This window comes from Athene noctua, chromosome 1 (genome assembly GCF_965140245.1).
Source record: "Athene noctua chromosome 1, bAthNoc1.hap1.1, whole genome shotgun sequence".
NCBI lineage: Eukaryota > Metazoa > Chordata > Aves > Strigiformes > Strigidae > Athene > Athene noctua.
Genome location: NC_134037.1, coordinates 136,663,876 through 136,680,326, shown reverse-complemented (window position 1 = coordinate 136,680,326; position 16,451 = coordinate 136,663,876). Strand labels below are relative to the sequence as shown.

At 47.2% G+C, this 16,451-nt stretch overlaps 1 protein-coding gene across 3 annotated transcripts in view; it reads right to left on the bottom strand.

Annotated features, from left to right (window-relative positions):
* LSAMP (limbic system associated membrane protein) overlaps positions 1–16,451 on the bottom strand; it is a 1,021,870-nt gene that overhangs the window by 36,593 nt on the left and 968,826 nt on the right. For all 3 annotated transcript variants that reach the window (XM_074897459.1, XM_074897458.1, XM_074897460.1), the window contains one exon: positions 175–309. In XM_074897459.1, coding sequence (XP_074753560.1) covers positions 175–309 — 135 coding nt within the window. The remainder of the gene's footprint in view (positions 1–174; positions 310–16,451) is intronic.

Here is a 16,451-nt window from a genome sequence, read left to right as displayed (position 1 = left end):
TATTACTAGGTATAAAGTACAAACTATACCCTGTGATAAGTGTCTGATTGCAGATAAGTTTCCTTGGCGCTCCCCTTCATTTCAGATGATATAATATAAACCCAAAAAGGCTTCTCTGTTTATCATAATGACAAAGCTCTCCCCATTGAACTGCTCCAGTTGCAATGTACTCACAGTTCACAGTGACCCGAACTTGCTTGACGTCTGCTGAAGCAACCTCGTTGGCAGCTTTGCATTCGTACTTGCCCGACTGCTCTCGCGTGATCCCTAGGATCTCCAGATACTCTTCCTCGCCTTCAAACTCTCTGCCTGGTAGGACAGAAAAATACAGATGGTGGCTCTGTTAGGCATTCAGATTTGGGAAGCCTTCTGCTTAATTGCTATGGAGGAACAATCACAACGGGGATTCTGCAAATAAACAAGGGTCATGAGCAATTTTAAAGTTATTTCATAAGCCATATCAGCAAGACATGCATTTTATTTAGCTGTGGAGAACTTGGAAAATTTCTGAAAATCTGGAAGGAAGCAGACAAGCAGTGCCAAAGCACTGCATCTCACAGGCTGGCCCGGCCAAGAAGCAAAATCTCCACCACAGGAGACCAGAGTAAGTTCACTGGTGTGATGGCTGAGTGCCAGGGGAGGTTTAGTCAGCCTGTGTCTGATGGGCTGGTTCACAGCTAGCTGGGTCCTCAGATGTGGTGGTGTATTGACAGCACCCTTTTCTCCACTGCAAAACTGAAAAATGTCTTTCTGTCTCTCAGAGCAACCACCACCCTGAAGTGCCATCGATCAGATCGAGCTACCATTAAACACGGCCAAACTGAGAGAAACAAAGAGTAATTTGATCCGCGGAGACCAATAATCATCACGAAACCCTGATCTACTGTACATACGAAATGACATATTTAAAGTGTGCTGCCTCGCTAACACAGTTTTGAAAGCAGTGACTTGAGTGTCAGGGTTACAGACGGGGGCAGGAATCAGGGGAGGTCTGTGGCTTTGCTTTTAATTCACTATATGACCTTGGGTGAGTCACTCCCTTGGTCTCCCTCTGTGAACAGGGCTAATAGCCCCCCTCTCCCATCACCTCCTGGTCAGAGAAGGGTGGTGAGGTTAACCCATGTAAAACACATTGGAATCACTGGATGAAAGTTGCCAGGGAAGCATGAAACATTATGACCGTTGTATCTACCCTATTCCTTCAGAAAGCAAAGCAACTCTCCTCCTGGAAAGAATGTGAACCACACTGGCAGCAGTGGAGGAGATGCTTCCCTCCTCTGAGAGGGCTGCAAGCATGAAAAGCCACAAGCCCCAGTTGCGTGCCTGTGTATGTTTAGAGAAAGAATCCTTCAATCCTCAAAGGATAAAAGCCAGATTTCCTAAAAATACCCAAAAGGTCATCTGACAAGGGCTCCCATTCAGGTTTCTCCGAGAGCAGTCAAATTTTCTAAAGCAACTCTCTGACCAAAAGACATTTTCTGTTCGATAGGTGCCCAGCACTTCTGAAACTCTGCCTCTTCACGTAAGCACTTAAGAGTTGTTAGATGGAGTTCAAAGAGTGCCTGCAAGGATGGGGCTGTTGTCCTTGGCTCTGCAGTGAAAGCAGTGGTTAAACCCCATCTCCAGAGCTAAAGTTCCCACAGAGCCACTCGCAAGTGAACCCCATCATACAGGCACAGGCTTGCTGGCTGCACACACTGGCGATGCCAGCTGCATGCATGTCCCTTCTGCATCAGAGATAGGGAATCCAGCAACTTCAGGATCTGCTCAGCACGCTGTCCCTTACACAATTGTTTTTTGCCTTTCTTATATTTTTTTCCCAGGCAATTTTCAGAACCATTCTAGGGGAAAACCACCCCCCATCACAGAGACTCAGCATGAAAACAGCAGTGTACCTATTAAACTTATTCAAAGGCAAGGTTCCCTCTCTCTTTCAGCAGGGCTAACCATCAGTCCCTTTTCCAGCTCCTACCAGATGTTCAGGTGAGTGGAAATCTCATTGCTGTGTCTAAAACTTACAGCTGCTTTGATGCAGGTTTTTGCATCCCCAAACAGTCTGCTGAAGGGCCTTACTGCATGGCAGCAGTGTATTTCACAGAATCACAGAATCAACCAGGTTGGAAAAGACCTTGAAGATCCTCCAATCCAACCATTAACTTCACCCTGATCGTTCCCAACTCCACCAGATCCCTCAGCGCTGGGTCAACCCGACTCTTCAACCCCTCCAGGGATGGGGACTCCCCCCCCTGCCCTGGGCAGCCCATTCCAACGCCCAACAACCCCTTCTGCAAAGAAATGCTTCCTAAGAGCCAGTCTGACCCTGCCCTGGCGCAGCTTGAGGCCATTCCCTCTTGTCCTATCACTTGTTCCTTGGCTCAAGAACTCATCCCCCCTCTCTGCACCCTCCTTTCAGGGAGTTGCAGAGGGCCAGGAGGTCTCCCCTCAGCTTCCTCTTCTCCAGACTAAACCCCCCCAGTTCCCTCAGCTGCTCCCCATCAGACCTGTGCTCCAGACCCTGCACCAGCTCCGTTGCCCTTCTCTGGACACGCTCAATGGCGATGGCTCGAGGTCATTCAATGGCCTTTTTGGAGTGAGGGGCCCAAAACTGAACCCACTCATCGAGGAGCAGCCTCACCAGTGCTGAGCACAGGGGTCAGATCCCTTCCCTGTCCCTGCTGGCCACGCTATTGCTGACACAAGCCAGGATGCCATTGGCCTTCTTGGCCCCCTGGGCACACTGCTGGCTCATTATCAAGCCCCCCCAGGTCCCTCTCTGACTGGCAGCTCTCCAGCCACTCCTCCCCAAGCCTGTAGCGCTGCTGGGGGTTGTTGTGGCCCAAGGGCAGACCCCGGCATTTGCCCTTAGTGAAACTCCCCCAGTTGGGCTCAGCCCATTCCTCCAGCCTGCCCAGGTCTCTCTGCAGAGCCTCCCTACCCTCGAGCAGATCAACACTCCCACCCAACTGGATGTCATCTGCAAACTGACTGAGGGTGCACTCGATCCCCTCGTCTAGACCATCAGTAAAGATGTTAAACAGGAGTGGCCTCGACACCGAGCCCTGGGGGACACCACTCATGACTGGCTGCCAACTGGATTTAACTCCGTTCACCACAACTCTTGGGCCTGGCCACCCAGCCAGTTTTTTACCCAGCAAAGAGTGTGCCCATCCAAGCCGTGAGCACCCAGTTTTGCCAGGAGAATGACAAGTTAGGGGGGCAAAGTTGGCTCCTGCTGCCCTCTCAGAGCCCCTGGCTCTCAATCCTCTGCTGTGCGCAGGAGCTGGTGCCATGGAGACTCAATGGAGAAGGAAGCAGGGTGGGATTTTCACAAGCACTTTTTTGATTAATGTATTAGGGAACCTTAACCGCTGTAGGACCAGTTAGGTGAGTCATAGTGCTGGAAGGGAATTCAGTCATCATCTAGCCCATTCCCCAACCTCAGGGCAGGACACATGGGTCATGTCAGGGAGTCAGCCATCCTCTGCCCTCCAGCAGCAGAGACTCTGCAGCCGCTCCAGACAATCTGTTCCTGTGCTTCGCTGTCCTTACGACTTCAGTTTCCCTCAAGTTTGACCCGAGTCTCCCTTGCTGCAATTTAAAGCTATTACTTTTGTCTTAGCCACCATAGACAAAAAGAACAAATCATTCCCTCCTTCTCTGCAATAGCCTTTTATCAACTTTTAAATCACTTCTGTTCCTCCCTTAGTTGTGGTTTTGTTTTTTTTTTTTTCTTGTGCTGAACATTGTCAGGGTCTTTCAACCTTTCTCTGTAGGTGAAGGTTTTTTAGACCCTTGATCATTCTTGTTCTTTCCTTTCAGATCTCTCTGACAAGTTCACATTTTTCTGGAAGTGCAATACCCCAAACCGAACACAGCATTTCAGATGAGGTGTTACCATGGCTGAACACGGATGAAAGATTGCATCGCAGCTTCTGCACTGTGCTGCTGTCTGTACAGCCAGTACATTGTTTGTGGCTTTGCCGTAGCATGATTCATTTTTGTTTGGGAACTCTTTTAATTCCCAGATCTTCTTATCGTATACTGCTACCTGCTAATAATGCTCTTTGAAAATCCCACCCCCAGTTTGAGCTGACAACCAACACTCCCCTCCTTTCACAGCAGTACTCCCTGTTGGTAGGTCAGCCAGTTGACTGGAAAGTTAATCAGACATCAGGGAAAGACTCACAAAGAAAAGGTTAAAATGTAATTTGCCTCTGCTTTGCAAATTATTTGCTCTGCAATGCTGCCTTGTTTATACACAGGGTTCATTCCAAGTGGGACTTGCTTCTCCTGCAATTTGCCCTTGTCACAAGACTGTCACCGTAATGAAAAGAGGGTTGAGGGTGACTTAACCAGCTCTAATGGAGTGGCACCATCATTAAGGGTGCTGTTAAGTCTGTCTGTCAGAGAACCACATCAATGGAGCACCAAAGTATCCTAAAAGGGTACAGACTTTCCTAAGGGAGGATGTTTTTCAGCTTCTCCTTTGCATATGTACGTGCACTTAAAAGTCTAAAACGTGTACCATGACCAGCAGGAGAGCATTCACAGCTACACACAACCCTTCCCGAGACACGAAGAGCTGCTGGCTTGCCCAGTGGAACTCTCTGGGAATGAGTCAAAGTGAAGACTTCTGTCTTAAAGGGCATGGCAAAGACATCAATAGGCCTGTTCAGCTCCTCATTCCCCTGCTCCAGGACACAGATACAAGCATAACACTTCAGGGAAAGTTTCTGTGACAGTCTCTTGTTGAGATAGTGACAGCACTGTTCTTGTCCCTGCACTGGTGACCTGTTTCAACACTGGCCATCAACATGTTGCTCCAAGAACTCAGCTATTCTTGCTTGTGAGGCAGCCCCTTTTGCTTGCAGCCCTGTTCCTTCTAAGAGTATGTTAACCACTTCTACCAAAAATGCATTTATATAAAATTGAGGTGTCGTAGTACAGATCAGGGAGAGGAAAGATGTATCATGGTGTGTTAGAAAAATGTCAGGTTCTGATACCTTGCACAGAGCTGTAGAGATGTTTTCACTAATTCACCTTGGCAGCCAGATTAGGTGAGTCATATTAACTTTAACCTCTAAGGCAAAAGGGGGGCAGGGGGAGCAGGAACAGAGCTTTATACAGCAAGCAAATTTACAAATGTTTCTGTGCAAGAGCCAGCTTTGGCAGGGAGCTGATGGCTGTCACTATGCAGTTTATCAAAGCAGGGAGGGAGAAGGCTTGGACAATGCTCTGATAACAATGAACATATTCTATTAGGTGAAGAGAGGGGCTGCCAGCCCCTGGCAAGTGAGCCGCTACATTCCCATTAAGAGAAGACGTTTGCCTTGAGCATGTTATCCAGGGATGAAATCCTGACCCTACTGCCAAACCTTCCTCGCTGACAAGGGTTGTCCCCTGGCTGTTTTCTCTGGTTCAGTACAACCCCCTCTTAGCGAGGGGCCTCCCAGTTTTCCCTGGAGGGGATGACTCTTCTCATTCCAAAGCATCCCTTCCCATGACCCAAGCAATCTTCCTCCCTGCAGGTTTTTTTGCCTTTCACAGGTTCATAGGTAGCTTGGTTTCTTGCTGCAGCCCCATTAAATACCATCTTGCCAAGCTGTAGCTCCTTCACTCTGTCCCAGTAAATCAGAAAGAGGAGCTGTTTTGCTCTGGAGCCTGGAGATAGAGAGTACGAGCCTGGGAGGATTGACAATCAAACCTACAGGGAACGACCCGGAGCAGAGAGAGCCAGGCGTCTGCTGCTGCTGGGAGCTGGCAGAGCCCTTTCTGCAGAGGGATCTGTGGCAGACAGCTTTGATGTGTGCAGGAGGAAGGCTTTGAAGGCCTGCCTGCATCAGCCACATTTCCTATCCCTTGGCTTCCTAATTGGACCCAGTAAAGTAAATAATGAACCCAAACAGCAAACCTGCTTGGCAATGCAAGTCTGCTGGCAAGAAGCCCTCCCCCCTCTCCCCCAACCCCTTGGAGATAGCCTTGTGCAACCTCACAGACTCTGCATATCGTCCCCTGTTGACGTGCACACCTGCCTGTGCTCTCTATATATACCAGAGAGATATATAAAATATATATATATTATATTCTATATTTTATATGTTATGTATTTTATATATATAAATCCCATTGGACTGTGCCAAAACACAGACTTACTCCCTCCTCACATATTTCTGGGTCCTTCCCACCTCTGCCCAAATGTCCCCTTGCCCTGCCACACACTATCACTTCACCTATCAAAGACTTAACCTCTTCCTTTCCAGAAATGATGCACATGCAGATGAAATCCCTCTTGTACTGTGTGCAGACAGCTCTTCCAGGTAGTCAAGGGACCAGCAACATGTTCAGCCACGTGCTCTACCAGAGAGGCCTTTCCCTTCATGCCCTTACATCTCCAAAGGGGAACCTGCTCTGCAGAGGTGGCAGTTACATTTGGCCCCATCCTCTCCTGTTAGTGCATCCAACACCGAGAGCCTTCTTGGGCAAAAATTACTTTAGTTGTCTTTTTTTTTTTTTTTTTTTTAATACTGTTGTGGTCTTAAACTAAACCGAAGTTCAGACCCACTGAAAGTACCTGTTTGCATTTGTATGTGGAGAAAGAGATCAGATACCCCGCTTCTGAGTTTGTTTTCCTTCTGAGCCTCTTTGTAGTTGTGAAAAGGGGAGAACAGAAGGGGTTATGCATCTTTGTTGGGCCCTTCTCTGCCTAAAACAAGATGCAAGGAGATAAAAAAGATTGCAAATCAATAAATGCCATTTGAAGTTTTTTTGTGTGCAGCAACTTCCAATGCTGAACTGCAGTTTTTGTTCTTTCTGCACTCTCCATTTATTGTTTAAGGTTTTGCTCACCTAACTTTCCTCCTTCTCTCTGCACCTTACGTTCCCTAGGAACAGGCTTCTGAAAGACAAAAATAGCTATGGGAGCCTTTGACATAATTTTTTTGTTTTACCTCCAGCTGGGACTTTTTTTTTTTTTAATTCAAAACTTTGAAGTTTTCATTTATCAGTCTCTGTCTCCTCAGCCATCACAGATTCCAATGAGCTTGGCATTTTTTTTCTGTCCCTTAGCTGAAGAGGCTTGTTTTTAGCAAAGACATCAGTGGAGAGCAGCAGATGGTGGATGAGCAAAGGGACAGCTAGTGCTACAGTGCTACAGAGAGGACGGAAGGCAGACAAACTAGCATCGCATGGGGAGTGGTGAAAATGGGGAAAGCTTGAGAGCAGGAGAAAAATGGAGAAAAGATAGAAGGGGAATGAAGAGAGGGACGGTGGCTGGGAGAGGAACGCAAAGTGAGATTCTTCAGCGACTGTGAAAGAGAAAATGGTAGTCAGCTACTGACACAAATGCATTGAGACAGAATGAGTGAGCAAGACAGAAAGCGAGACGGTGGCAAACAGAGAGATGTACGGCACGGAGAGAGGCACAGACGTCCCTTGTGTAAAGGGAGCCATGAAATAACAACTGCCAGAGGGACAGGAACAGAGGGGTCACATGTAGTAAGGCAGTAATTACTCTGTTTAAGCAGCAAGGCACAGCAGGGTATTTATTGTTTAAGCTGGCCTCATGCCTCCCATGCCCTTAGGTCTGTAGCTATTACACATAAACCAAAAAAACTATTGCAGTGCCAGGGAGGGCTCTGGCCTGGCTCTGGCTTCATGAATGAGAATGAGTCAGATCAGGAGGAAATACCCTGGCATGGTTTCCCCTGGCGTTCATGGGACCTTGCTCATCAGCAATCACATTTTCTCCTTATGTGCAAGACTGGCTGCTGTGCCTCCTGGGCAAGGACTGTGCCCAAGGAGCTCCCTGACTGGGACAGCACCAGCACTGAGGGCACAGCCGGCGTGAAGACAGCCTGCAATTTTCATGGTGACTTTCTCCCCAAACTCCATGCATCTAGCGTTGCAAATAAAACTTCCCAGGTTGAGAGCGGTCTCCCCAGACTGAATGACATCTCTGTGCTCTCTCTCGGGGGACAGTGCTGACCAAACCCAGCGGGAGAGACCCCTTGGGATGTCTCTGCCCAGGAGCTGGAAACTGGGAGCTGACAGCTCAGACACATCTTGCGTCCCAGCTGTGGGTGTATGTCAGTGGGCGCCGTCTGCTTGAAGCAGCCACAGCAGGTCTGCTTCATCTCTGAATTTCCACTCCCTCTTCAATCATGTTCATAAACGACCACTAAAGGTCATCGCACTCTCTCACGCACAACCCTGAGTGTGGGCACGGAGCAGGTGTGCAATATACCACTGCATCTCAGCAACTGATTAGATTTTCCATTCAAAATCCACATCTGAACACAAGAAAGAAAAGGAACCACTCCCTGAAAAAAATCCAACCCAGCTTCAGGTCAAAGCCTTCTGTCTGACCAGTGGCTTTCTTCTGCTCTTTGCTGAATCACAAGAATGAATTAATGTTCAGCCTCAACTTGAGATATAATTTCAAAAAAGTGATTCTATGTCAAGAAAATTACATTTTTAAAACTTTTTTTCCCCAAAATAATTACTTACTGAATTTAACCCAAATTTGCTAACATTTTCAATGAACACAAACAGCATTTTTTGGATAGATGAACTGCTCTTGAACAAAACTTGGCTGTGATGCCAATGTGTAAAGTAAATTATGAACCATGAGGTAAATTAAGTCATCTAATGTCACAGCTACAATATTATACTCCCTAAATATTGCATGCTCCAATGTGAGTTGTCATGACTGTGCTACCAAACCCAAGGCTTAATTCTACTGCCAAGAAAATGACATATAAACACGAACAAACCAATAATTGCACTATTTCTGCATCCCCAAATTTCTGCCTTTTGAAGGTTACTTTACAATGTGAGGTAGAAGGTGTCATCAGCTAGATGAATCACTGAGATGACACCAGATCTTGAGTGTCTGAAGAAGGCAGGAGTTGGTAAGTCCTCAGGGCTGAGGGGACCATGCTGGAGCAACTAATAAAATGGAATTTGAGAACAGGAGGTGACAAAGAGTCACACAGCCCAGGCACAGGAGTTATTCGATGTGCACACCAATCTCTTGCTCCCAACAGTGTGGTCAGCTCTGCGGAGAGCTGCACCCTCTTCCTCCACCACCTACAACGAGAGGATGAGCCAAGTGGCTGCCCCTAGCAAGAGGAACAGCGTGGAGGGAGGATAAATCAATTGGTGTTTCCCACTGTGTTAAGCACAGGAAGGTAATGGAAGCTGAGAGGTGACGCACGGGACTGCGTTTTCTTGCACGTCATGGAAACCTATGAAAGACAATTAAAATACAACAGCAAGCAGTCAACCCTCACAGTCTCCGGTGACTCTGTCAGCTGGTTTCCTCTCATTTGGCCTCATGTCCTCCCTCCCTTGCAAGTTCTCCCATTTTGGACAAAGCACTCAGGTTATCATCATTATACAGTTCGAAGATAAGTTCTTCCTCATGGACACAAGACCAAAGAAAAGGTCAACAGCAACAAGTCCCACCTGAGGCAAGTTCCACAAGAAAACTGACTGAACCATATTAATTTCTATCCTGCCAGTGAAGAGCAGGGATGGACTGTGATGAAGTCCCTAGTTTAATTCCACAAATCCTTATGTCAGTCCCAGGGCTTAGGGAAACCTCATGTGATGACGCTTAGTGGTACCAACTATGCCAGTCGGTCAGCCTAGGAACTATAGGGTTGGTCTGTGTTTGGTGGCATCTTTAAAAATCCTTGTTATGTTCCTTACAAGAGTCTTGTGTCTCCCATAGAGTAAGACATGCTCAATATACTATTGTGCAAGAATCAAATGGCTCACTTTTGAGGGCATCCGTGAAAATGTTTCCCTGTTTTTATATATAATGGCTTTGTCCCTCCTGTCTTACATCTGCTCATACTTCTTGGGATGAGGGGTTAAGAATGAACCCAGAATTTCAGCCTAACTTAAAAATAAAAAAAAATCCAATTAAAAAACCCCCCAGAGATTCAACTTAGCCCATAGAATTACATCCTTTTATGTTTGAAACTTGGAAGAAGGCTTGAGAAATTAAAAATTGGCCCAAATTTACTTGCAATGGAAAAGAAAAACCTTAGAAGCTTACTCATTGCTGTGGCTCTTCCTCTGCAAGCTGGAGACAAACATTTCATGGTCAGATTGCACAGCCCCTGAATCTCCTGTGCTTTTGCAAGACGGCAATTCCTGTAGCTCATCCCTGTTTTCAGTGAGGCTATTTTGAACACTGAGTTCACAACTAAAATCTAAAGACCAGGATTTCCGTATCAGCCTGGATCTTGCCACTGATCTTTTACACAGCTATAGTTTTCAACTGAGGAAATGAGGTCAAAAAGTTAAGCCACCCCTCAGCAAGATTTACCCTTTCAAAAACATGTCAGCATGTTGTGATGCCTGGCGCCAATATTTGTATAGGTGGATTAGCTCCTTGAAAAATCGTTTTGTTTGCTTCTCTGTTGACCACTCTCCTTGATGCAATGTTTCTCAATTAGAGCCAGTACAGTGACTGCCTGACACCATCTCCCATATCTGCTCCTGGTGGAAGGGGGAAAGGGGATATTCCACAGGGAGCACAACAAGGGATCAGGAGATCTGGTTACACGGTTGGATTTAGGATTGAGCAGGCACGAAGCGTTGTCAGGTATCAAGGCAAGGATCACAGAGGTTTTCAGGCAGGGTGGGTTGTGCTGGGAAGATATTGTCTGGGCTCACATACTGCAGGGACTTTTGATCAATTGGCCTGGCTCCTGTGATATTATCATCTGAGGCATCTGTAGTTGATTCATAGTGATAGTGGTCCAGATAAATGATCGCTCCAGTCCAGGATATTTAATTCCCATGCTGTTAGCCACTCCCTTGCTTTCCAAAGAATAAAGAGTCTCTCTCTCTCTCAAACTTGCAAGGCACTGACTCTGAAGGAGGAGGAAGGCATTTGCTCAGTGACTAACACTGCAGCTTGTACAGTCCTACAGGGGAGGCAAACAGAGAGGAGATAAACCCTTGATTTTTAGCTCTTTCAGCTCCCTGATGCAACTCCTCCCATTACAAGCGCAGCTGTTGGTCATCAGCACTATTGCAAATGATGGCTGTAAGGCAGGGTCTCTCCACCAGGGATATGGGAAAAAGAAAGGGAGAAGGCAGAAAACGGTGAGTAGAAGAAACAGTTTCAAAATAACTCCTTTCTGATGACTTCCAGCTTACCCCGTAAGTTTAGGAAGGGGTCTGAGGACAAACCAAGAAGATATTTCACTGCCTTTGTCCCAGTTCCCTAATATTCTTTCTTGTTGTGATGCTTACAGAAAAAATCCAACTGTAACACTGCTGGCATGAGAAGACCATGGCCAATCGTGTCAATCAGAAGTGTCCCACTGGGCTTCACCTCCCTGTATCCACTTATTACTGTCATGGACAGGAATCCACTTACTTATCCTCTCTCAACTCCCCAGATGCATTTGTCTCCTCTTGGGAGAGAAGCCTCTTGCTCTCACAGGAGCCACTAGCTGCTACAGGAGCCCAGGGCAGCCCAAAGACCTGAGAAAGCATGAAAAACTATCCATTTTATGTTGAGGACTCACTGGCTCCTTTCCACAAAGCTCCTGAAGAGGCAGGGGTTTCATTAGAGTGCCTTTGCAACTGCACACCAGTGAGAGTTTTACTGTAACTGAAACAGCAGTTGTTCTAATTAAACCGACACAGAGCAGGCCACCTTAATCACTGGCATGATTTCATCTTCCTTGAGGAGAGAGGGAAAGAGGAATCAAAACTGATAAAAGAGAGTCCATTGCTCCCGGTTCCTCAATTTAGAGCACTAAGGGATGTCTCTCATCTCTGTAAAGATTAATGTGAGCTTCTGATGGCATGTTTTATTAAATGGTTATATAATAATTAATGCTTGAAAGCAGGGTTTCCAAAAGCCACTAAATGCTTTAACAGGACAAGACCCAGTGGCTTTCAATGGCATTTGTGCGTGTGAGTCACTCAGGTGCACTGGAAAACTTCACCTCTAATCCCTTATTCAAATCAGTGCCTCATTTACTCCATCAGCATGACCTTGCCAGGCTACGTGGAAGAAACTAGGGGCAGGGGTGAAAACTATGAGCCCTCTAGGGAGAGGGTCCGTGTTTCCTCAACCTTGAGTGGAGGGAGGAGGTGCCAGCAGCACACGGCCTGAGCGAGAAATCCATCAGCTGAGGAGCAAGTACCTAGACACCAAGGACACCTGAGGAAATAACAGCACGATAATTCCCGTCCTGCCTCTCCCAAAGCCTGCAACAGGGAGGCACATCTGTCCCTGAGACGAGGCACGCCGGCAGGCCAGGTAGAAATGCTGCTGGCAAACTAGGTGGCTAGTGGGCCAAAGCTTAATAGGAAAACAGCAGTGATTTGTCTCCACCACTATTTATGTTTTGAGCACATGACAGGCTGTCAGTGGAAGTGAGTGCTGCTAAATTTACTGCTTCTCAGATCTCTGCCACAGTTGCATACTTGACAAGTCACTTCATTTGAAGGGCTAGGTGTTGGGCTGGACTTCCCTCCCCCATGCTCTCCTTCTGTGGAAGCCACAAACCAGCTGTTTTTTACACTGCAAACTCTTCCCCTTGCGGGCTATATAATCAGGGTGTGAGTTTCGAGAAGAGGGTTGGCATGTTCTTTTCTTAACCCCGATACATGCCGGTCTTGTTCTGGGCCACTTGACTGCAGATGTGTGTCTGACAGGTCACACACATGACTGAACCAAACTAATAACAGCTGGTTTACGGGGCTGGGCGAGAGATGGAGAACATGAGAGTGTGGTGAGCACTCGCCCTGCTGGGTGCGGGAGCTGCCAAGCATCCTAAGGAGAGCAGTGTGAAAGCTCCTGGGGATGCAAGAGGAAATGCAGGTGGGTGACAGAGTAGATGGGAATTGGGCTCTGCATGTGTATGGGCGGTGGGAAAAATACCCATGGAAGGGACTGGCAGCGTGACAGAGCATTAATGTGATGATGTGCAGGGGGCAGGGCTGGCAAGCAGGGAGAGAGGGCGAGAGGAGTAGCGCAGGGGTGTGCTGGCAACCTTGTGTGTGGGCAGAAGAGTGGCACGTCACGTGGGAGTGGGGGCTCCTCCGTTTTCCTCTCTTTTTCTGAGGGCTGAGGTGCTGAGGAGCATTTGCCTCTGGTGTCCCAGATGTCGCATGGTGCCTGCATCCACGACCAGTTGTGACAAAACACCTTCTGGCAGGTGGGACAAGAGAAGAGGCCGCGTTAACGGCCATGAAACCTACAATGGTTGGTTTCAAACACTCCTGGAAAGCAGCAGAAGGGGAGCAAGGCTACTGTTTGATGATGTGGGCCTTAAGAAATTCCAGACCTTCCCCTCTTTTTTTTTTTTTTCCTAACTTGTCCTCATCGCACTACAAACACCTTGTTGGAGGGCTCTGGTCTTTGTTGCGTGGAAGCTGCTCCCTGCTTTCCGCAGCTGTGCTGCTGGGTAGCACCACATCTTCTCACATGCTCTGACTCTCCTTTTGGCTGTGGATATCAAGATAAGGTTGGCAAGAATACGATGTTATGAAAGACTACCAAAGGGGACTGGGCACATCCTTCTGCTCCATCCACACCTTTCTTCTATACGCAGTGGAGCTCTGCTTTCTCCTGCACATACTCTTAATCTCATGCACAAGGTCCTTTTATTTTGTTCCCTCATGCGCACTCAGTAAATCACACACGTGCATACACACAAACACACACCCCTGACAGGCTGCCATGCAGAAGCAGGACACATCCTCTTTTTTTCCTGTCAGAAGGATGCAGGATGATTGCAATTCTCCACCAGCCCTTTAGGAATCTGCTCCGCTTGCTTTTCCAGTGGTGCAGGCCAGGGGCCCTTGTTCTCCAATTGTGCCGCATAGTTTATATGATTAACTGTAGCATCTGCAGCTATATTAGCTGGGCTAATAGTGACAAGTGTTATCAATCCTCATACTTCAGTGAATAAACTGATCACCAGCTGGGGACAGAAATCTCCCCTCGTCTCTCATCACCACAACGTACAAACTGCATGCTTTATGGGGGTTTCACACTGCCGTGCGCACGAACCAAGGCTGCAAATGGGTCTCTTCTCTCTCTCCTGGCAGTTTACAGCGCTGCAACACTGGACTGTATTGACAGCAGGCATATTGACCAGCACCCCATCACCCCTCCTTTACTGCAGCAACTTCTCCTCTTTAGCAGCTTTGCCACTGGAAGCATCTGCAATGGCTTGTCGATACTTTGTCCTCACCCTGCTGATCTGTGGATGCCAGTCACGCACTGGCAAAGACCGTCTCTTTAGAAACCCAAGATCGGACATAGGGAAACAGAGAGAGGTGGAGTTTGGGAGTTAAGAGACTGACAAATAGTTTTGGGTATCTTCTATTCTTTCTTTGGTTCACTGCTTTCCAAGCAACATAACAGACATTTTTACGAGCAGCTCATCCAAGGCTGCTCTAAATTTTACTGGGGGTGGGGGAGAAGGATGACAATCATGCCCTCCCACCTGGCCTCCAAGGACCAGGAATTCATCCACAGTAATCATCCATGCCCCATGGATTGAGGTCCTCTGACACTTTTACTGGATAATAGCCCCTCTTAATAATCCAGCCATCCAATCGAATTCCTTTTTATCACCTCTCCAATACCAATACTCCGTTTGAGCACTCTGTATAGGCGAGGACTCAGTGGAAAAAAAAATAAATCCTGCAATTTGTGACAATAAGGCATTGAAATAATACCCCCCCAAAAAGGTTTTAAAAACCCCTCTCCTCAAACACTTATTTCCTTATTTCTCAGCTGCTCTCAAGATTGCTGTCCTTGTATTTCTAAGTCCAGCATTCCAAATGGGATACTGGGTTTGATTAAAACAACTTTCTGGCTTATAGGTTATGTCAATATCCTGGTGGGATTTTATGCCACTAATCCCAGCAGTCTGCAATTGCAGAACAGTTGAAGGAGAGGAGAAATGTTAACTACATTAAAATGGCAAATTCACCTGCAGACTGTATTTTTTTCACTGCTTCAGGAGCAGAAGGTCCTGAGATCATTTTCAGGCAGTATGGGCTTGCATATACAGGGGGATGCAACAAGCAGGAAGGAGAGGGAAGAAGAAAGAAGGAAAGAGAATGGAGAATAGGGGAAGAACTGCCAAGACAACAAAAAATTTTTTAAAATAGTATAAAGCAGATAGTTTGTGAGACACAGGTCTTCAGGAGAAGGACAGAAAAGGAAATAGATAAGGAAATGAGATGCATGAGATACAGATGAAAGGTTGATTAAAAAAAAGTGAGGAGATGCAGAGGGTTAGGGCAGGCAAATAGAGCAAGGTGAATCACCATGGGAAAGCTGTGGGGAACGTAGTCAGTATTGGTTGGGAATACAACATACAAGGGGTAACTGAGGCCTGAGTTTTTCAGCTGTATTGCAGTTCTATTGATCTGTGGTAAACAATTTCACTGCTCACAGGCAATACAAGGCTGTTAGCAGTACCACTGGGGGTCCCAGGCACTTAGATGGTGTGCACGGGAGATGCAAGTAGGCAATGAGGCAGGTTACCACAACCTTTGATAGTGAGGGCTTGGGGCAGAGTGGGAACATTTGGTGCTGACTCCTCCTCCTTATTTTCTGCCTGCTTCATCTCATTAAAGGCAGATAAAGTACACCATTAACTACCAGCCCATTTATAGATGACAAGCATGCTCATTGCCACCTCCTCAAATACAGAGGTCTCAGTTAATAAAATGCTTCACGTTATGAGACAGTCCCCAATTCATAGATCAAAAAGACAAGGAAGAAGTCATAGTCCCAACCCTCAAACAATCCCAGCACTGCAGGAAATCTAGAAGATGATTTCCAGGATTTTCCATGTAGCCCTGGAAGAGCTCCCATGCATTTCTTTTCCTCTTCTTCCCCTAGGGTCTTGCTGTGAACTGGTTTGCATGGAGGCCAGTGTGGCTGCCAAGAGGCTCAGGGAGGAAAGAAACACTGTGAGCCTCTCCAGTCGCTTGTCACCGGAGTCATCTGAGGTTTTGGTGCCCTCACTTGCAAACATGTTCTGGCGGGCAAAGGCTCCTCACATCTCCCAGCTGCATCAACTTGTCACACGGCGGAGCTGGGCTGCCTAATCCTTGCACAGGAGGGAGCCGGTCAGCTGGGATGGGGATGAAGCCCAACTTTCTGGAGACCACAGGTCCATTCCTAACACAGCCTGAGAAATGGCCTTGCTGCTCTGTGACCTCCTGATCATGCAGCTTCTCCAAAGAGGCTCTCATCTGTCATACAGAATGGGAAGGCTGAGGTCCACTCAGATCCTGGCTTTTTCTACACCCCTCTCCTCTTCCAGATGGAGGCACTTGTAGGGAGTCATGGGAGAGAGCTGGAGGAATGAGAAACTCAGATTTTTCGGGTATTTCTTCACTTAACCCAAAAGCCTTCCTGAGCCCTTTCCAAACAGAAATTGGCTGAA